The sequence below is a fragment of the Melanotaenia boesemani genome, chromosome 16, assembly GCF_017639745.1.
Source record: "Melanotaenia boesemani isolate fMelBoe1 chromosome 16, fMelBoe1.pri, whole genome shotgun sequence".
Lineage (NCBI taxonomy): Eukaryota > Metazoa > Chordata > Actinopteri > Atheriniformes > Melanotaeniidae > Melanotaenia > Melanotaenia boesemani.
Genome location: NC_055697.1, coordinates 16,822,709 through 16,845,584, shown reverse-complemented (window position 1 = coordinate 16,845,584; position 22,876 = coordinate 16,822,709). Strand labels below are relative to the sequence as shown.

General features: G+C 38.4%; 2 protein-coding genes across 2 annotated transcripts; both read right to left on the bottom strand.

Moving 5' to 3' along the window:
* Window positions 1-3,582: 3,582 nt before the first annotated feature.
* Window positions 3,583-6,147, bottom strand: nkx3.3 (NK3 homeobox 3). Its single transcript, XM_042011208.1, has 2 exons — window positions 5,690-6,147; window positions 3,583-5,137 (listed from the first exon to the last, which is right to left on the bottom strand). The coding sequence occupies exons 1-2, from the start codon at window positions 5,871-5,873 to the stop codon at window positions 4,629-4,631; spliced, it is 693 nt and encodes a 230-aa protein (XP_041867142.1). The 5' UTR covers window positions 5,874-6,147; the 3' UTR covers window positions 3,583-4,628.
* Window positions 6,148-8,164: 2,017 nt separating this feature from the next.
* nkx2.3 (NK2 homeobox 3) lies at window positions 8,165-11,127 on the bottom strand. The gene is made up of 2 exons (XM_042011207.1): window positions 10,516-11,127; window positions 8,165-9,542 (listed from the first exon to the last, which is right to left on the bottom strand). Exons 1-2 carry the CDS (start codon window positions 10,898-10,900, stop codon window positions 8,899-8,901), a joined length of 1,029 nt encoding a protein of 342 aa, XP_041867141.1. The 5' UTR covers window positions 10,901-11,127; the 3' UTR covers window positions 8,165-8,898.
* Window positions 11,128-22,876: the final 11,749 nt, after the last annotated feature.

Here is a 22,876-nt window from a genome sequence, read left to right as displayed (position 1 = left end):
AGGTGTTACTGATGTCACAATCATCCGAGCTTAAATAATTTTGGCTAGATTCCTAAAAAGAAAACCTCTCCCTGCCTCTGTCGTGTGAGCTCTAAATCCTTTCATTTCACCCAGCAGTCTTGGTGCCAGCAGCCGTTATGTGAAGATGCTGTGTTTAAATCAACAAAGCCCTTGAGAACATGATTCCTCTTACAATAGACACATCGGAAATGAATGTGTAATTACTGCTCATGAGCCTTGTGAGAATTCTCTGTCAATACATGTGTATCTTACAAGTATACCTAGCATGGATTAGGTCAGGGCTGCCATTCCTGTGTTGCACACCAGAGAGGGCAGCCCCACCCTCAAGGCATTCCTCCCAGCTGACAAATCTGCAGCAATAGAAAGGCGACAGGAAATTACCTGCTTCCACTTGTTTCAATAAGTATTATTTAAATCTGCCCTTTTAATATTTTTGTTGTGTTATGTAAGCTGTTGACACTGGGCTGATATTGTTCAGAGAAGTAGAACAACATGTTCTTCTGCACTGCTGTCTCTCTCTCCTCTGTTTTATGAGTCTGTTCATGGGAAGACACAAATATGAAGTGCAAATCAAAATGTTTACATATTTGAGCATTACATATTTATAGGCAGATAAATGTTTGTGGACCACTAGCTGGAGGATATGCCCCAAAAAGAAGTAGTTAGAGCTGACCTGAGTTATGACCTGAGAGTGATTTATACTGGTGATAGTGAAGCAACAGACAAAGGATACAGGCTTCATATAGCAGGACTGTCTCATCACCAGATGAGTCTAACAAATTTGCCAACTCTGTTGTACGGTTGATGGACCCTATGTAAGGAAATAAGCCTAAAGTTGTGTCAATTAGACATAATTCATATGCCCCTGACAGTCATCAACAGTCTTACTTCTTATTCACTTTAAAAAGATCAAATTTAATTCTGAGTCTGTTGCTCCACTTTGTTGGCAAAGCTAAGAATGGTTCAGCTTTTTAAGCTGCATCAGCCAATCAAACGGCTTGTTGAAGTAATATCAAACACCAAGCTGCCTACCATCAAGCTGCATTGTGTCCATGAAAATGTTTGAAAGAGGAAAATCATCCATCTGATGGAAAAAATTTTCAAGTTGTCATGGAAACTATTTTTAGGAACAAATTAAGGTTAAAAATGAAGTTGCACATGTACTGAGAAATTTCCAGTAGTTGAACAAACTACCTACAAACCGCTTGAATTAAAAGTGACACTTTTGCAAACTTTCTGGTCAAATCTCTTAATTGCTTTTTTGTTTGTTTGTTTGTTTGTTTTGTTTTTTGCCATTAAGCAAATTTCTATTCAGCACAGAAATCTTGTGTAGCTCACAGATTATCACAAAGTAGGGCTGTTTAGCCGTCAGCTCGTCACTTTGCTGCACAAAGAGCATTTTCCAGAATGCTAACAGATTTACTCAAAGAGTAACACATTATCTTAAAAATGTTATTTTGCTGCTCACCATTTTGTACACTATTGATGAAATGTACAAGGTGCAGATTAAAGCTAGCAGATGCATGCTAACATTGTAAGTGTTCCACTTACAGTCTCGCAGCAACAGGTGAACAAGTAACTATGCAGACTGGCACAAATGACTTTTGCCAGCTATGATGTTTTCTTAGCATCTAATGTGAACTAACACCTTAATCTAACCAAGCCGTGAATTAAAGCAAAACGGAATAAACTCGAACAAACTATTAAAATTAAATAAAATCAGACACATGTGGTGGGCAGTCTTAAAGCTATTGGATGCCATGTCCTTGTTTTGGTCCTCTGCCCCTCCTACCCCAAACACAGACTTAGTTGACACAAAAATGATCTTTTTAAGAGAAGTTATTACTCTTTGAGATCTAGCATATCCAAAACATTAATTAAGCAATTTTTTGTGATAGTTTAAATAAGTTTTGAAAAACCCATGAAGAACAGAGGAAAACATTACATCCTCAGCATTAGTGACAATCCCTTTAACCACCACTGCAAACATAAATAATGATAATAAAGTGTGAAAAAACAGCTACCAAATTAACAAGTAAATTTGACAGGGATTAAAAAACAGAACATTCTTTTTCCTTTTAGTTTGGATCTTACTTTCATTGTCTAACATTCCTGATGATTGTTGCAGAGTCTGGGAAAAACCAGGGACAGACAGACAATCCGGAAATTTAAACTATTTCAAGGTGGGAAAAATGATGCCTTATTTCTCCAATGCATTTGCTTTGACCAAACATCTAAACTGTAGTAGCACATAATCACAGATTTCACTGCATAAATCAGTGGTGGTAAGAAAAAATGCCTATAACGTTAGTTTTTTTCTAATGCCTGACTGATTACATGTGCTTGGTTTGTCCCTTCAACAATCTAAAACACCTATGGATCCATACATATGACCTGTGTCACATTCGCTCTGTCACTGTCTTCCTTTGTTGTCAGTGGAAATTCACATCTATGTGGCACCACAGACTGGGTGCAGCAACAGAAGAAAAGAGCGTTATCTGGTCACGGCACACAGCAATGACTAGACCAACCTTTCACCAGCACAATGTGAATAATCAGAGCTCACAGAAAGTGGCATACCTCGCAGCCATGACCCAGCAGTGCTGCTTTTTACTCACTGAGTCTTGACTGTTGAATATGTGTAAATGAAAATAATTACATTCAAAGACGAGGTGGTGACAAAGACTAGAACAATTACAATCCGATACCTTGCTCCTCCCAATCCAGAAACCTGTTGTGCACAATGCCAGCCACTTACGATAACTTGAAGTGGTGTTTTGATGTGAGAGATAGATGAGGTTTTGGGTTTGTGCCAGAGTGCAGCACAAAGTAATCTACCATGCCAAAGCAGCCTGCATTGGGAAACAGGAAGTTGAAGTACCTATTTTACATTAAAGTTCTTTGGTGTCACGGCCTCTTTAATCTTGTAATATTGTATTTGCAAGGATAACAGAGACAGGACATGACTGTTTTAAAGCGTGCATACCTTTGTTCCTTGTAGTGTCACACTGATATCAGTGAACATGTACTGCAAATTCAGCAGCTATAATGTCTTTGTATTTCCAGCTTGATTCATTTGCTTATCCACTGCTGTTTGAGTCTATACAAACCAACTTCGTCAGCTTTAATATCATCTGGCTGGTGATTCGGTTAAGAAATAAACCAGTAAGATGCTGGTCACCTCGAGTAAGCGTTATGTTTTCATTGCCATATCAAGTGTGGTCATTGTGTTTGCTGGTTTCAGATGAGGGTGTTGTCTTTTCAGTAAAACATGATTAATGTGTGCTGTCTTACATGTGCAGCCAGGCTGGATGGTGCAACATCTTCATGGTCTATTGACCCCCTCTGACTCATGCAGAGCACAAAAGAAAGTACAACTATGCAGTATGTTTTGCTCATATGCAAAACAAAAAAACTGTAAAAACATTGAATATTCACCGTTAAGACATGATATAGTTGAGGTAGTAAAAATCTAAAACCATATTTAAACACACTTTAAATCCAAAACATTGCCAATAAACACACTCTTCAAAACATAAATAAAGGTGAAAAGAGCTGTAATGTGTTATAAAAAGGTGGGTTTTATAATCAATAAATGGAGCCAATAAACAAAATATCGACTTAAAATGTCTTTTTTTTTCTCAGGGCATCAACAGAAGTTGTTGTCCTTGTTGGGTTTGTACAAATTTAATATTCCTTTTCTGCTCTGTCTGTAGGGTAACAGATAGCTTATTGCTAGTTGCAAGGAAAAACAATACAAAATGCAGGTCATCATACAGCCTTGTGAGGTACATCCAGTAGGATTTACTGGGAAATTCAAATGAGCTAATGGCAGTTCTGAGATGTTGAATAATATAAGATGAGTTGCCTAAATGTCCACTATTACAATTATACTTTAAAAAACAAATAATATGAAAATATAAACAAATTTAGGATGTCATTCATTTCACAGACTAGTGAGTTAAAAGCCAAATGGTGATTGGAATTAATTGGAATTGTAGTTTTTCCTCATTAAATAAAAAGAAATAAAAATTTAGTGAAAAAAAAATGTATGATGAGAAAAATTACTAACATACAGGATTATTTCCTTAAAGCAAGTACCCTTACGCATATGATTGATGTGTAAGCAAATTCAAGTCAAAATAATAAAAATATCCCATCTAATATTGAATATTAGCAGGAATATCAATATTGAATTTCATATTATCTAAAATTATAATTAGCTAATCATAGAAACGTTTTTGTTAGAATTCCAGCTTTAAAACTTTATATATATATATAGTTTTAAATCAAAATAAAGTAAGAAAATAATCTATTGTATGTCTTTATGCTTTCTTGGTCCAATAACTTTTGTACTGTAGCTTTTAAATGTTTTGTTAGACTCTATTTGGCGTAAAGAATTAGCCATCGGTCATATTCTCCTACAAATTTTTGAAAAAGAAAATAAGCTGAATTTTAAGAAACAAACCATCACACATAACCCTATATCTGATGGGGAAAAAACGTACAGATGTATATAAAAACATTTTCTGCACCAAAACGTCCGTAGGGTGCACACAACGCTCAGTGACACAAGTTGGATGCTTTTCCTGAGACTAGCTTCAGTTTCAGAGCATCCCTCCATACGACATGGCGTCCACGCTCCAAGGCTGGTAGTAGTAGTGCAGGTAGGGATAGTACCGATGGCCCTGGTACAGAGGCACAGCCATGGGGGAGTACCCTTCATTTCCCATGTGATACTGTTTCTGCTCGTTCCTCACCAGCACTTTTACCGCCACTGTCTTTGGTGAGCTGAGCGCAGCCAGCTCAGCCGTCATCTGGCGCCGTTTTGTTTTATATCTCCGGTTCTGAAACCAGATTTTCACCTGGTTCTCCGTGAGCTTCAGGGCTCCTGCCAGATCGGCCCGTTCGGGGCCTGAGAGATACCTCTGAGTGCTGAACCGGCGCTCCAGCTCGTTGACCTGCGCGTGAGAGAAGGCCGCTCTGGAGCGTTTCTTCGTACCTGGCCTGCACCGAGGCTCATCTGGCGAACAGCTGATCGTCTCATTTCGGTGGTCGTATTCATCTTCCCCCGCATCCATCTGATTTTTCTGCTCCATGCACTGATCTGTAGCGGCTGAAGGACAGCAGAAAAATGTGATGTCAAGACGAAAAGATGGACAGGACCACTGCAGAGCCCGCAGGGGTACTAGTGGGAAAGGGCCATTATGGCTGATAGATAGTAGATGTGAAGATTTCTTTATTTAAATTTTCTGTCACAGAGTAGCCCATGTGATAAGATAAAATCATTAATATTTATAAGCCCTTAAACTCTACAATATGGCGTCTCATAAAATGACTAACATACTTCATACAAAGTTTGCTTTAAAACTTTATTCTTATTGTCACATTTATTTCATTATAGATACCGTCATGTCTACTGAAATCTGTATTTAGTACCTATCAGCACTATAAGGATGTCATTATTTTTCAAATGATGGGAATTAAAACATATTTTAACAAAGATTAGATAAACATCCCCATCAAGGTGAGGCAACTGCAGTTTTCTCACGTCACCTGTCAACGTGCGCAGATCCAGTGATGCAAACATGAAACCGCCATATTTTCATACCTGCTGCAGAGTAAAACCACAGAGCCTTTACAGTTATTAAAATTAAAAATCTCCTACCTTCTCTGAGCTCATCTTCCGCGGACTCCTCCTTGCAGGTATCGGATGGGAGGTTTCCAGGAGACGCACCGAGATTGCGTTTTGGTGCACAGAGCTCTTCGGCACTTGTGGTGTCGGGTGTCCATCGGGCATCACGTCTACCGAGAATGTCTTTGATAGAAAAAGGCGAAAAACTTAATGTCATGATTGACAACAAAAAAGAAAAACGGGTATTTCCTCACTCTCACGTGCAGTTTATGTGGAGGCATCAAGAGATCAACAATTTGAAAGCAAAAAAGGCAAACCTCACTGATTCCGTCTTTTTACTTTCTGTAACTGTTCTCGTTTAATTGAGGTGATCTTCAAGTCAGGTCTGCTAATGAGCAACATGGATCAAAAGCTGTCAGGACTTAAAGATAGTCTGAGTGCGAGAAGCAGTTCAGACTTGATAGGCTGTTTGCTCTGCCTGGTCCCTCCTCCGCGCCGCCCAGCTGAACGCGGCTGTCCGCATTCAGGACTCCGGTGGAAGAAGAAGGGCTGTGATTCTACAAGAAATATGTCATGGTGAGAATTTTTATTTTCAGATTGTGATGTGAAAGAAAAAGAGTAGAACAAAATCACTACAAATGTTGAAAATGTCTGTGTGAGAGTGTGAGAAGTGGAATTTATGCCTAATTAAAGCTATTGAAAATTTCAAACATAAAACCTGAGGCACATTGAGAAATCTGCAAACGATTTAGATTTTATGCATATGTGTAAATCTGTAAATGTAGAGTTTTAAGTCGTCTAAACACACTGCAGTGTATATTTCTAGAGGCCAACCAAGATTGAATTTAGTTTCCACATAGAATCAAATTCATTAGAGTGCGCTCTTTGCCTCCATTTTAAATTAATGTCAGAAAATAATTAATTGTTTTAGCTACTTTTCAAAATAGCTAGTATTTTATATATTTTTTAAAGCTGTGTATGTTTAAACGTATAGCTTGGAAATGTATAACCAACATCCTATAAAAACCTCTTTATTTTACCTCAGACAGATGAGCAGCGCCGCCACGTGGCCAGGATTCATGCTTTCCAAAACAGCGAGTGAAAAAATAAAAGATAAAGTGACTAAAACCCCACCCGAACGGGGATTAGCTTTCAGTAAAGCAGACGTGATGACAGATGCGGTGATCTGCCTTCTTGGTCCTGTTTTGTTCTCTTCCGGAGAAATCGCCGACAGCCGCAGAACCAGATCACCTCTGGGTATCCAAGTTGTGCCGCAATTTAGCTCATGACTTTACTTACTGTTAAAAATGGTATTAATTAGCTAAGAATTGTTGCACTCTAACTCTTTCTTTCATTGCAACTAACACCTCTTTATAACGCATCCAAGTCTGTCGGTGCTTATGCAGTCAGTTTCTTATATTATCTGCATGCGCATCAACTTTACATTGATAATAATCATGGTGTGTGGACACACATAAAAGAAATAATAATAAATTAATTAATATAATTTGAGCCGATACTTGCTCGCAGTGAAATCAAAATTATTATTGAAAACACGCACACCTTTAACCCTTATCTTTTCCAAATGTGTTTTATTAAGAACCTAAACAAAAGTTTCTTTTAGCCATTTAAGTCTGTAAAATTCTTGGTTATCCGTCATTAACATCTCTTTAACCTCAGCTTTGTCCCAAATTGTCTCCCCCCCCCCTTTCTATATTTGGACCCTGGCTATTCTTTCTTTTTTTAGTGAGCCCTTTGAGTGGTTGCTATTGGAGACTTTTCTGTTTTGGGAAACTCCGCACTTGTAGCGCAACGATGAGCCGCTGAGCTGCTATCTTTGGAAGCGCGCGATAGTGATCGCGAGCGACTGTCAGAGCAGCCGTGGCCCGTCCGCTGCGTCCTCAGGCATCGCCGTCCTGTCGCCAGTTCTATTTACACTAGTGACTGCGCAGCACTTAGAGCTGACACCAGGTATGTCCTACCGGCAGTGCGGTAGCCAGAGGAAGTGGCCAGCGAGGCTATCAGAGGAGACAAACACTCTGTTTACTTTGCCATTCATCTCCATTAATAGCGTCTGCATGTTCGTCCCATGCCTTGTAGGTGAAGGTATTTGCTTAAGTCCATCTCCAGCCGACGGAATGTATATGTGTGTGTGTGTGTGTGTGGGTGGGTGGGTGGATGTGTGAAGCCCATGTTGCGCTTTGAGTATTGTAAAGAAATTGTAAAGGCATTATTATTATTATTATTATTATTATTATTATTATTATTATATAGGCCTATATTTCTTTTTGGGTCACCTATTTATCAGAGTCCTGCTGTGGTTTACAGCCTGTATGGGTCCGGAGGATACTGCCTGTCTGGTTAATGTCCATCTTTAGCTCGCCTTTAAATTTTCTCTGTTTCTGGTTCATGTCTCAGACTCAAGACTTTTCTCACAGGAAAAAAAGAAGGAAAAAAAAACTATTTGGCTTGAGAAGCTATTTGAGATCATGAAAAATGTTTAAATGAATCCAACTCATCATTTTTTTAAAAGTATTTTTTAAAGGGCATCCTGCTCATGTTGATCTTACACACAGAGACAAAAATAAACACACACAAAGCACATAGTCCATTACAATTACTTGTGCCGTTATATTACTTTTTATGCAATTTAATTTAATCCCAGGCGATCATTTTCGTCGTTAGGTCTTTATAACCTCACTGCTCATTTTCCGTTTAATCGCCCGTTTTATTCAGAAAGTCATTTCACTAAATTAAAAACCAAACATAAACGTCAAACACAACACACTTTAAAAGAAAGAAAGAAAACAGGAAAACTAAATTACCATAATATCATTTTATGGCGTTATTGTTATTTTTCGGTAATGTTTATAAACAGGTCTTCTTATGCAAATAATCTGTTCGTCATATGCGCGACTCCACACCTAAAACGTTCATTCTTACAATAACACTTCCCTTTATTTTTCCAGCATATTAAATTGAATACATCTATTAACACTGACTCCAACATCTTGAACAAGTTTACTAAACAAGTGGCTCAGAGAGGGGAAAAAGCGCATATCATAAGTGTTTTTTATTATCATTTTATCTGAATTAGAGGCTAAATGTTACTTCATATACCTGTCTTCCGTTACAACCAACTAATCAACACTTTCTGTCATTTTTAAGGAGTTTAGGCGGCATTGCGTTGCATATTTGAGTCTATCCAGTAAAGTCCGGTGACTGCGCCTATACAGTCTGTGCTACCATGCCCGGATGCCCTGCAGAGTTCCCTGGCAGGGTGTGACCACTGATCCTTGGGGAGCCTGGCTTTGCGTCTGTGCACCGAGATTTCCCAAATTCATGTTCATGAAAGCGTTAGCTGTGTTGCTCGGTGGAAGAGCAGGTAAACTAGAATAAGTACAAGAATAAGTGTTGGTATACACTGAGTTGTTGTAACTGTAGGCTGGGTAGCTGTTGTAGCTGTACGGGTTTGGAGCTCCAACTGTGTAAGAAGGATTGTAATTCTGGGATCCAGTCAGGCAAGGCCTTCCATCTCGAACCAGCACCGGCACAGCCACCCTCCTCGGCGGCGGCGGTGGATGATGATGGTGGTGATGATGATGACCTGCAATCTCCAGAGTCTTGTCCTGACGCTGCCTTTTGCATTTGTACCTCCTGTTCTGGAACCAGATTTTGACCTGGGTGGAGGTGAGTTTCAGAGAGCTGGCCAGGTGCTCTCTCTCCGGGGCGGACAGGTAACGCTGCTGCTTGAAGCGCCGCTCTAGCTCGAACACCTGAGCCTGGGAGAAGAGGACGCGGGGCTTCCTCCTGGTCCTCTGCTGCTTGCTGGCGGGCTTCTCCGAGTCAGCATCCACACACTCGCTGCGCAACGCACTGCCGACTTCTGTTACGGGGATGTGAAAATGAACCCAAGTTAATCATATTACATTCTTAAAAATCCATTCGTGCACTTTCGTTATGCTCCTCTTCACTTTTATCACTTTATTTATTGTTCATTTTAAATGACATATAAAACAGAAAACAACATCGTTGCTGGCTTTTTGAATATTTTTGTTTAATTTGCATTTTTTAAGTAAACATTTTATTCACCCGAAAATGTTTTGATATATATATATATATATATATATATATATATATATATATATATATATATATATATATATATATATATATATATATATATATACATACATACATATGAACGATTCATGCAAATGAATAGGAAACAGTTGATATATAATTATTTTAATCCATGAATTTAGCTTATTATAATTGTTCAGATATTCAAAATTTAAAAAATATGGTCAATAATAAATATATAAAATTCCTAAAAGTAATTCTGTTCATTAGCCAGTTCAACTGAGGGATTTTTTTCAGGGATTTAAATCTGGTTGCAAATCTGTACATGTGTAAACAACAATGAAATTCTTCAAAGCATTGAGTAGCCTATGATCACTTCCAGCTAAAAGAGCTTGCAACAATAATCCCACAAGCGACCCTTGTGTAATTTGTAGCTCTTCCTTTAGAGATGTTTTTATTGATTTATGCCTGTTTAGTTTAGTTTTGTACTGTTATTTCGTTGCAATCATAAGCGAGACATTAAACCCAAACGTTTGGTTTTATTCAGGTTTCCATTATTATTAACTACAGTACATTTAATTAAGGATACTCTCCTTTTTGTGGTCATTCAGTTTTTATTGACGAATCAACTTATTGTCTCTCGTGAAATTGCATTTCTTATCAATTGTTTAAACTTCTAATAATAAATTATTATGATTCATTCTTGTGTATTACAAAAAAAATAAATAAAAATCACCACTATTCAGTTTTATTTTAATGTTTATTTGAATACTTACTGCCCCGCTCCTCCTGCTCCGTCTCTTGTCGGAGGTCTGCAGAGTGGCTCTGCGCCGTGTTTCCGAACGCCTCCAACGGCAGAACAGACTCCGCCAGCCGCTCCTGGACGCTCAGCGTGCTGAGGTAAGACATCCTCTCCTCGTTTTCCGAGAAGCAGGAACTGATGGGACTAGGACTGTCTCTGCCCGCCAGCATGCAAGAGGGTGGTGAATTAGAACCGAAGGATTTGTTTTGGAAGGCTCCCGGCTGTGACAGTGCACCAGAGAGACCGAAACAGGACATCAGCTGGAACTGTTGCTGAGATTGTTGCTGCAGCTCTAACTTCAGAATGTCCTTCACAGAAAAGGGCGTGGTGGAAGAAGCTACAACCGGACTGGGAATCATTATTACCGCCACGAGATGACAAATTGTCACCAGGCCCAGAGCTGAACCAATTTGTATCCAGACGGCGCGTAAAAGAAATGAAAAGCCCGTGCGTAAAGTTGAAAAATGGACGCGTTCTGTTGGTTTTTCGTGCAGACCGAGGAGGGCTGACTCTCCTTCAGCTGTGACATCCCTCTCAGTTGGGTTTTCGTCTGTGGCTGGAGGGCTGGGAGAGAAAGAGAGGTCGATCCTGTTTGGTTGGCTGAATTCAGATAACTGGAGAAAGAGCTAGGTCAGCCAAGATACTGTCCTCTCCCTTTCAGTGACGTCTTGAAGCGGGGGAGGGACTGGCAGGGTCTCTCCTTTCTGTACCTGCGTGTCAGGAAGACGTTTCTAATTTATTGATTAATATCGACTTAATCTAATTCAATCATACTGTTAAAGATGTTCAAAGGTAAAGTTTTATAACATGTTTGTCTTTCTCACTTTCTCACTAAGCATAAATAATGTCGGCACAACCACACAAAACGCCTTGCTAAACCATGAATTAATTGGTTGAGATTATCCACATACGTTTAACATCATTTGATCATTTTGTATTTGCTGGTTAGCTCAGTGACCATCGCAGCTCTTCCCATCATCACGATGGTTTTAAGATTAGCCATATCTTCGTTTCCTGTCTGAGCAATCCATGGATAAGATAATAATATCGCCAGAGTGGCAAACGAGATAATTCTGGTATACTGAGGGGTCATTAGGAATAGAAATTCATTGAGTTATCATTAATTTATTTACTTAATCTTTATTTGAAAACGTTGGGTTGTTTTCCACCTAAAGTCGATTATGGTTATGATTTACTTTGACACAAAGCCTGTATTTTAGGGAAATTATAGCAAAATTAATATTAAATTAATATTAGGCCAAATCTGCTCATGTGATTGTGTCTGTTCCGTGAGGAATATCTAAAACACCCAAAGCCAAACAAGAGTGGGAATTGAACATTTTCTCAAGCGGACTACAAGGTTTAGCTATTTTACTTTTACTTTACTTGGGTAGTTTTATATGTTATTAGATTTTATGTAGTGAATTTAACTGAATTATTAGGGGAAAATTAAAACACTAAAAACGCATTTGTATATCAGAAGTATGTTTGATCTGTTTGTTTTCTCTTCTCATATTCATCGTTTCTTAATAGTTAAGTCCCTGAAAACAGTTATACAGAAGGGTTTCAGTATTTATTACCAAATTATGAACAATAATAGTGATAATATACGGTCAAGGAGCTCAAATCTATTAATAAAAGACAATTATGCGACTTTTCTTAAACTTTACTATAGGTCGCGTGATGCCTTCCGATACACACATACTTCTTCCAATTATTATTAAACAATAATTATTACTATTATTATTATTATAAATAGAAAGAGAAGCAGAATTGTGATACATTTCTATTATTACCTGTGTGCTGGAGGCCCAGGACGATGAAATGGGACACCTCTCTCTTGGTCGACTATCTGTGGCCAAGTGCAGGCGCCAGGGTCTGAGGGCCTGTTGCTTTTAAAGCCTGTGGAAATAAAAGGAGGGAATGTCCACATAATCTTACCTGCTCACCATCAGCAGGACTCTGTTTAGATTAGGAGACCTCGCCATTTCAGAAAGCTAGGAGAGGCTTTGTGTCTGCAGAAAAACAAAACTAACAAACACACACACACACACACACACACACACACACACACACACACACACACACACGCACACACACACACACACACACACACACACACACACACACACACACACACATACATACATACAAACAACGTTTTCCTTCATGCTAAAAATGGTAAAAAAAAATAATTTGCAACCTGACTACACGGCAAAAAAAAAAAAAAAAAAAAAAAAAAAATCACATTGCTGACCAGTCTTTCTCGAGGTTTATGTAGGTCAGCTACTTGTAATTTACTGTCTACTTCCACATAATCAGGGACCATTTTTGCAAGACTTTGGTGGGATTTATGAAGAGGAATTAGCTCGTAAAAGACATTTAAAGGCACTAAATTAGGTCAGTTCATTTACAAATATTTACCCATTCCTCTTTATGTGTAATGATTCAAAGAGACAACAGACCAAACACAGACATCAGTGCGTAAGAACAACTAAATTCTGCCCGGCCTTATGTGAGATCTTGAAACGTTTGCATGCAGATTGTCTCAACATTTGATAATAGATTAAAAGGACTTCATGTCAATCTGAACACCCAGACCACTGCCCCAGCGCCACACCGTCACGGCTCAGAGCCACAATCACCTTAATGGTTCATTTAGCTTTCAACCCTTTACGCACGTCCACGCGCACAACCTCTCAGGTCCTCAAACTGACCGTCACCGTCGGCGGTCTTCGCGTGCCACCAGCAGCATAAGAGTGGCCAAGCAGAGCTGTGTGTTTACGGAGCGGAAGCGTCTGTTTCCTGCTTGTAACAAAACCCAGACTCTCATAGAGTGTCAAGGAGCTGCTCGCTGCTGAGTGCGCTTGACCAATATATCATCTTCATTTCAGAATCATCGTGATAAGCTGGGCAAGGTCAAGCCCACAGCACAGGTTAGCGCGCGTACAGGCTACAGAAATCTGGACATGACTGTAAAAACAAGACAACCTCAAGGAAATTTATAACTGAAATAGATTTTTTTTAAGATCTCCTGGGGGTCCTTCATTCTTCTTATTTCACTTTCTGAGTTCTTAAATGTTAGTGTTTTACCAGGCCTTGCTGAACATGTTTCTTCTTGCTTGTTTTTGCCTTCATTATCTTGATCTAGAAACTCTTAGCCTCAGCGTGGCAGGTGTATAGTCATATCTATAGTTGCAGCAGGCCCGGAAAGCCAATCCATTGGGAAATGTAGTGTTGTTCTTGAAAGACAGAACCCTGAGCACATAATGCATGTTAGATGTCTTGGTAATCAGTGTAATAATCTCTCCTCTGGTTTTTCATTTTTTTTACCACAATATAAACAGGCCTGATCACCCGCAGCCTGTGGAGGAGCAATGTGGTGTATTTGATTGTAAATGGAAAGAGAGGATGTGTGTGACATGACTGGACAATGATTTTTCAGATGATCATGTTAAATCTTTATACAAAAGTGTTGGTTGTGTTCTCACAATAGCATACATGCATGACGAGGAACAGAAGTACAATCAGTTTTCCTTACCATGCTCTTAATAAGCCAATATAATCAGTAGATTGTACAATTAGGAAACGTAACCTAGATAAGCTATAGGGTAACAGATAATCTAACAGAGTATGATAGCTTATATTCTGGATCATGCATTAGGAAAGCTTGCTGGTTACTGAGGTCATCATGTTTAAAGGTCCTTGAATTTATATAAAGAAGTGCAACTCCATGCAGAGTATGGTTACCCCACAAAGTACCTTCCTTTTTCCTTTAATTTCATGGTCATCAGTAAGAATGGCAAAAGACCAAACTGTTGTATGTCAGTAATGTCTTAGTTCTTCTGGGTCCCGGAAGGGGAGTCTTATCAGCAACCCATGTGATGGTGTCAGTAGCCAGGACCCAGACTGTGCTATTGTGCCCCTGCCTGGGCCGAGTGACGAATGACAGCGGCTTCTCACTGGAGGAAATGAGAAGGCAAAAGGGGAGCCCAGGGCCAGATTTGATTTTTTAGCAAACCTTGTTCTCACCCACTTATCAGCTTCAAAAGTATTCCACCAGGACTAACTTGCCTGGTTTAAACAATCCCTCAGGACTCATTGTGTTAACCAGGTTAGAAACAAAACGATAAGCTAATTAGGCAGTTTGCTTGAAAGACTGTGAGAGTCAACCAAAACCCTGTTTTGTGTAACTTGGAGACCCTGAAAGGAGGAAGTGAGGTTAGGCCCGTCTGGGTCCCCTGCCCTTTACCCTCCCTTGGGTCTCATAAATTAGGCTGCTGTAATTCTCTCCCGGACGGCCTTGCCCCAGCAGGTGTGTGTTTGTATACATGACTGTTAACAGGGGGATGTAAGAGGCTGTAATATCTGTGATCTACGGTGTTGGGAATTTAGTTCGGGAGGAAACATGGAACCTAAATAAGCTTATCCTTTCTGTTGCTGTTGTGCAGAGATGTGGTTTAACCATGTAGGATGTTTGGCACACTGGATACTTATATACTACTTACATAACTGGAGGAATAAAAAATCTTTAAAAAAAAATATAAAAAATTTTAATTAGTTAAATGTTGCTGAAGCAGTGACCTGTGCTGGGAAAAACAACATAGCCATAAAACTAATGTTTGCTTCAAGAGGTAAACATCATTGATGGATAATCCTACCAGCTGTCCAGTAGACACATCAAAATGGTGTCTTTTTCAAATAATACTTAAAAATAAAACATCCAATAATTTCTTTTCATTAACATCTAATTCTGGTTCTAACTAATGTTGGTTAGTAATGATACTCTGATTAAGTATATCAAAATCACATTATCTCATACTGTGAATTTGTGGTAATACAGCAGCATTATAGCATTAGAATTGAATGGAAGAATGAGATGCAAGAGCATATTAAATAACTGAAACAGAAAACAAGGCCGGAGTACTATATAATGCAAAAATATACAATATCCAATTTACAATATCCAAATGAAAATTGAAAAATATGGAAAATATGAGATTTAAGCATAAACAATGTATAATTAGAGTGAAGATGTATAATAACATGGTGCAGTGGGCTATGAAAGGAGTAGAATTAAACAGCATAGAGTCTGGAGTCTATTTGAGAGAAGATCAATTGTACGGTGTTACTGCACGTGGCAGGAATGATCTCTAGTAATGTTCCTTGTGACAGTGGAGAGAAATAAAGAAGAAATGCAATCCTTCAGAAAGAAAAATATGGTGAAGATACAAAAAGTAGTTTTCTAAAGTGAGAAAAGGTGGGAGAAAAAAGAAAGTGAAAAAAATTATTTTCAGTGTCTTTGCTAATCAACTTTACTGGAACATTTTCAATATGATGAGTCACAACAATAAGAGAGAGAGATAGAGAGATACTGATACTTTATTAGAAGGTTAACTGGTGGATGGTGAGGGTGTCAGAATTGGGTATAAAATGAACATCTAAAGGCCCATTTATGCTCCCTTGTGCATAAACAGTGACGTCCATTTTAAATGTTGGCAAACGTCGCCATGTTCACACTTTCATGCATCTTTTGCATTGCCATGGTTGTTAAGTCAATTCCTCCACTAACAGGCAGTGCTAAGTTCAGCGTTCACTCCCACGAGCCAACATCAGTTTTAGACAGCATTTAGCAGCGGTAACGCAGTGCTAGAAACTTGTTTCCAACCGTCCAACACGCCTAAAAATTCGCACATAGTCTTTCTTCAAAAGCTCGCACAATTTCTACAGTTGTGCTCATCTTCATTCTTCTTCTGCTGGTTTTCTTTCTTCTTCTTCTTCTCTGGTTTGTCTCTTTCCCAGGTCGCATGTTGGCTTTTCTGCTCATCACTGCCCCTGCAATTTCCAGTGGTATTCCTCCGTCTTCTGCGTCAAGCAATGGATGGCTAAGCTCCCTGAAAACTGGCCAAATTACACACGTAACTGATGCAGAAGACTGACGAAACTGTCCACCCGTATGCATATCCGACTTCTGCGTTGAGCATAAATGAGCCTTACCAGGGGTTTAGTCTTTTCAAGCAATGCGTCATGGCTCATCACTTTGTGCCAAACTCTGTGAGAGACTCTTCATTAAGTGCCAATAAATCTATAGCTCAATGCAACCTTGCAAAGAACATTGGTTTCTTAATGTTTACAATAAATAATATTGTGAATAGATATAAGAAGTCTGGGGGTAATCTCAGTGTGTAAAATCCAAAGCTCAAAACCAGTGTTTGTTGCATGTCAACTGAAAGCCTTTGGGCAGTATTATGTGTGAAACTGTCACGTCACAAGGACCATTATAGGTATATGAGCTCAGGAACACCTTGGAAAAGTTTTTTTTTTAACTTTACACACGTTACTGCATTCAAACATGTAACCTGAAAGTGTATCATGTGAGGAAGAAACTATCAATTATCTCTGTGCAGAAATGCAGCTGAGTTCTCTGGACACAAGCTCATCTCAGATGGACAGAGAGGCAGTGGACAAACATCCTCTGGACAGCTGAGTCCATGTTTGATTTGTGCTTGGCTGGCCTGTCCACTATCTAGATCTGTCTCCTACTGAAAGTGTATCATAAATTGCTGAATCAGACAGCAACAAGGACAAACAGCTTAGCAGCGCAGATAAAATTTATTAACAATTGACTCACAGTCATCTTGCATAATGGCAACATTTTTTCTTCAGTTTCCAACCAGATAAATTGTAATTAAAAGGAAAGCTGATGTGACACAATGGTATACATGCCTCTATTCCAGCATTCTTTGGGTGTGCTGCTGCATCAAATTCTAGATTTGTATATTTTACAGACAAGCAAGCTGGTTAGTGAAGACCATGACAACATCACTTTTGATGTTTTATTCCTATTAAATAAAGCTTTGAATCTAAATACTTTTTTAAAGACAAATTTAAATTTCTGTTGGAAGACCTTCCAACTTTTTTAAAAATTGAAAAATTGTACATGTTAAATCCTGACTGTATAACAGTCCTTGACCTTTGACCTCTCATAAAAATTCAAAATCAGATTATTTCTATATGCTGATGAAGAAACTAGCCCATGATTATAAATCAAAGCAAAAAACATTTGGGCATCTGAGACAAAAAAAAAAAAAACAAAAAAAAAAAAAACTGCAGTTAGGGTAGAAATTCAGATGTAAGACTTCCTGTTCCTGTCTTTGTGCCTTAGCATACATATTTGTGTAAAACTGGAGTATCAGAGTCAGCCAAAAGACAGCATCAATCAGTTTGAAGAGCACAGTGTGAGCTTTGTGTTTGAGGTCCCACCCAACTTCATGACCTGACTGCAACATCAAAGCAGTAAATAACAAACTTAATAGCAGACTATTGTTAATATTCCTCTGAACCAATCTTTGATCACATCACTGAGGATGAATTTTGCAATGTGTTATATTATCATTTCAGCTATGACAGTCAATTGTTTGAGCTCCTGAGACATAGTACATATGCAAGGATGCAACACCAATATTCATTTATTGTAAATAACTTATTTTAGGTTAACATTAAGCGTACACTATAATACTAATCGTTTCTCTCGAATGGTTATTTTGGCTAAAACAGACAGTAAAACTTTAAGTTCAGTTGTACATGCAGTATAGGGCACAACGAACCCGCAGAAACATGAGAAAACTCCCAAAACAAAACAGATTTCATGTCATGATATCTAATGGAGCACACAAAGGTATTTACACATAGGTTGAACAGACACACACACACACACACATACACACACACACACATATGGAATGCAGTCATACACATAGATGACTGATGTGTGTTACATGCGCCATCAGTCATTGGAGTATAGAGGGAGGTCCTGTGCTCTGTGTTGTTGCTGTGTCTAGTCCCTTGTTAGAGAATTGATGACACTGTCTTTGGAAAACAAACAAGGCGGGAAGCAAAAAAGGTGGTCACTCACCACAGCTCTGTGACCCAGAGACAGAAAGGCCATGGCAGCATGTGAGCAACGCTGCAACAGCCCCCTTGGAATGTGCAGCAGTGTATGTGTGAGTGTGTGTGCACACGCTCTTGTTTGTGTTTCAGTGATGCCACAGCTGGAATGTGACTGTCTTGTGCCTGAATGTGTGCCTTTGTGTGTTTTAGTGTCAGCCTCCTGCAGCAGCAATAATAACCCATGTGCAAAAAGAAAAAAACCTGCTGGAATTATTTCTTTCTTTTTTTTTTTTTTTAATGTCATATTTGTGTTATACAACATGATGCCAAGATAAACGTACCACATGGAGGATTTGCACACAAGGGGCCTATAAATATTTGGCTGAGTTACTGAGTTGATCAGGGGATGACACACTTCCCCCTGCGGGCACTGTCTTGCCAGGGGCTTCTCCTGTCACTCCCTGCTCTGACTCACACTTCACATCACAGCCCAGACCGTGGCCCTGAGGCCTTCTCAGTACGCACACACCAAACCCTGCTCCAGGCCCCCAAGCCTTGTTCTGGGAGTGAAATCCCTTAATTGCAGGGCTGACAGTGATAGCTAACATACGAGACACCCTCACCTGGTCGGAAAGAATGAAAACATCTACTGTCAGTGTGAAGCAGGGAGGTGAGTGGGGGTGGGAATGGCTACAGGGAAAGTGAGTAATATGCAGGACATAACAGGAGAGGGAAATGGTAACTGTGTTCTGTGGCAGCCAGTTTTAGGATTCATTACACAACTTTAGTTAAGTATAGTTTTCAGGCTATTCTTTTGAACTAGTATTTTTTGCTATAGTCGTCCTTACCAACTACTTAGAGAAAAAAAGGCTGTTTTTGGAGCAACCGTATGCTCCACGGTGTTCAAAACTTGAGAAAAAAGATTAGGCTGAACTAAGACAGTAAGATTGAGGACCCTTTAAAGTGTTGACATTAAGCTTTCATACTCTTTCAAGTTTTCAACATGTATGTTTTTTTATGTTCCAACTAAATTTGGAATGTGTGTAGATTTATCCATTTAGCAAAAAAATCTAAAAAAGGCTTCATAAATACAGTAAGACTCTAAGTAGTTTGCTTTCTCCACTTGGAATTACTTTGTATTTTTCTACATCTTTCAGTCTTTTCAGAGGACAGTTCTCACCTGAACAGGATTAAGAGACCAACATGATGTTTAACCACCTGGATGCTCAGGGGCTGTTTTCTGTAAATCCTTGTGCTACACACATCTCCTTGAAGGAACTCTGGGTTTCTTATATGATCATTTGCTTCTTATTCATGTATCTAAACCAGTGGTATAAAACTTCTTTTCAATATTTTCTCACCAATTTGTTCTCAAATGTTGGATTAGTAAAATAACAGTATAATAACCTATAAATAATGAAGACTCCATGTTTTCCCCTTTGTTTTAGTGCAAATAAGTACAAGAACATTATGAAAGATGTTAACGTTTCAGGATTTATCCTTTTGGAAGACATTATGAACAACCTGAAATTTCTGGAGAAACATAAGTGCTGTTTCAACAAGACTTTGACTCATTTACACATTAACATAATTTTGTCATTTTATTTATTTTTATATTTTAATTTTATTTATATCATTCACTATTTTTATGACATATATTTGATAAAGAAAATATAATATGTATTCATTTTTATAATAAAAATATACACAAATGTAAATATTTTAATATTTGTGTTTAAAATGTCTATATTGTTTTCTTTATAATAAATGTTATTAACATCATATATAAAAAATCTTATATACATGAATTTTACTATTTTATATTTTTATCTATATATTTATTTACTTACTATCTGTAACTGAAAAATACAGTGTTTCACATTATGATATGAATAACTTTTTAGGATCTAGAAGTTATTTTGAATGTACATATGTGTACATTTCCACATCTGTGTAGTAATCCTGTCCACCTGGACTGACTCACTTCAAAATACAAACTGAAGTCAGATCTACGAAATAAGAAAGACATGGAGCGTCTCTAAGTACCACAAGGGATATGTGTACCCCCATTAGAGAAATACTGATCTAGCTCTCTGTATCTAATTACCTGACATAACTGGGCAGCCAGGTCCAGAACGTCTGTTGGTGGTAAAAAAAAAACTTCAATCATTATAGAATGATGGAAGCTGCTTTTTTATTGTAGATGGGGCAGATTTATGTGTCCTTTGTCAGATCTGTGTGTTGACACAATTCTTTCTCTCAGGTCTACAGATAATTTTCTCAACCTCCCTGTACTGTACATAAACTGCATTCATCAATATAGGTGAGAGAAGTAGGATGCGCCTGAACTTAGGTTTGGAATACTTGTGTAAATCTATTAGAACTTCCTGGTTAGACATGTAGGGAAGAAGCTTTATGGTGTAATATTTAGCCCTGGTCAGTGGCCATACTGCCATCATGTCTTTCCTTGCCTGCAGAAGAATCCTGCACACATGTCCCTGTTATCCCCCTGTTCCAGACCCACCCATTCACAAACCAGGCCCTTCCATCTAGCGTTTTTATTTTAATTTATATACTTTAAAATATCATTTTCATTTATAATATTTAGCAATTATATATATTGTGGTATTAATTCCTCATAAGTAGAATCAGTTCCTGTTTGTGCTTTTTCGGCACTGAGAAAACTTTTCTCTCAAAATATTTGCAAGTTGTGTGTGTGTATTAATGGGTATCTATGATCTATGTGTGTATATAATCACCAAATCTCACAATGACAATGAAAGAATATAATGTGTTCTTTAAGTCATCTTTAATTCATTGACTAGCTTTGATGAAGTAGTCGTAGACTGATACCTTTGGATAGTGATGGAGAAAGCAAAGCTTTTTAAACCACTGAATCAATATGAAGCAATTGTCTTGAAATGGTTCAGGTTTATGAAGCATTTGACACAGTACAGTACTTTCAACATAGAATCTGCATGGAACAATAAAGGGCAATGTGTCATGACACAGTTAGGCACTGTTATATATGACAATTAAGGTTTCATGCACATTTTAAAATCTGAGTGCTTTACCTTTTAAAGACCTTTATGATATAATTATGTTATATACTGATTGTGCAAGCATAAAACACTGTATATAACGGTTTGCTTTTGCAAATTTCCCTCTACCTCTTTTTCTTGCTGCTGTTATCTCTCATTGTTGTTATGAAAGGGGACTTACCTTTGGCATCTCTGTAATGTTGACATCTTGACTGATAAGTTAACAATTAAGCAGTTAGATTTGGAAGTTGCAGCAAATTGAAATGGTGAGATAGTAACTTTTTATCAGCTTCCTGTGTTGCATGAAGTGAACCACTGGGCGGAAAAAAGTGTGTTTAGAGTTTTAAAGGCTTTAACTGAGGTTTTCTCATGCTATGCTTTTTAGAAATAGGCAGCTGATTTAAAAAAAAACACACATGACACTTTTCACAGTCTTAAATTAATTAAAAACAGCTTTAAGTAAGGAATTACTAATTATATGCAGAGTTATTATGTTGTACATCAGGGATCCTCGATCCTGGTCCCTGATGGCCAGTGTCCTGCAGGGTTTCAAAAGTTTTCCTGCTGCAACGCACCTGACAGAAATCAGTGGGTAATTAGCAGACTGGTGCAGAGCTTGACATCAAGAGTATGAGTCTGAAACAGATGTGTTGCAACAGGGAAACTTCTAAAATCTGCAGGACACCAGCTCTCGAGGACCATGATTGAGGATATATACATGGCTATCCATGATGAAAAACTGTACTACATTCAGTATTATAATTACATTAGTATTACTCTGTGTGTTCAATAAAAATATTGAGTAAAGTGTTACAACATTACTGACTGAGTAAACATACCTTGTCATCTCCACCACTAATTTACTGGACAATATACTAAGAGTTGACACTGAGGCCTCCGTCACCCCTTGGCCTGCTTTCCAACGAAGCTGCATTCCCAGTGGAGAAAAGCAGGCTGGACAAGCATTCATTTATCAACCACTTCAGCTCCTGCAGACAGCTCTGGGGAGAGCACAGAGAAGCCAGAATGTTTATACCATATCTCAACAGTGGTCCTCAGGACAAAACAGATGAAGATACTTGCACATATTAATTTAAACAGTTTTACACGCATTCACTCATACAGTGTGGAGTCCTGACTCTCTCCTTATGTAGGGCTGATTCAAACTGACATTTATGATGAGAAGTCTGGCCTCTGACTTTGCACAAATTCATAAGTTGCCCTGTATGAGTTTTTTTTTTTTAAATTGTAGATACCCAGTGTAGACCAAACTTATTCTACCAGTTTCTCCAGTATGCCTTGACTCTGTGGCAACCTACAACCTCTCTCAATGTTTTGGCGCCACCCTGTGGTATTTTGTGTCAATGCAGCAACGCTAAGAATCACAGACATTTGTTGTGAGAT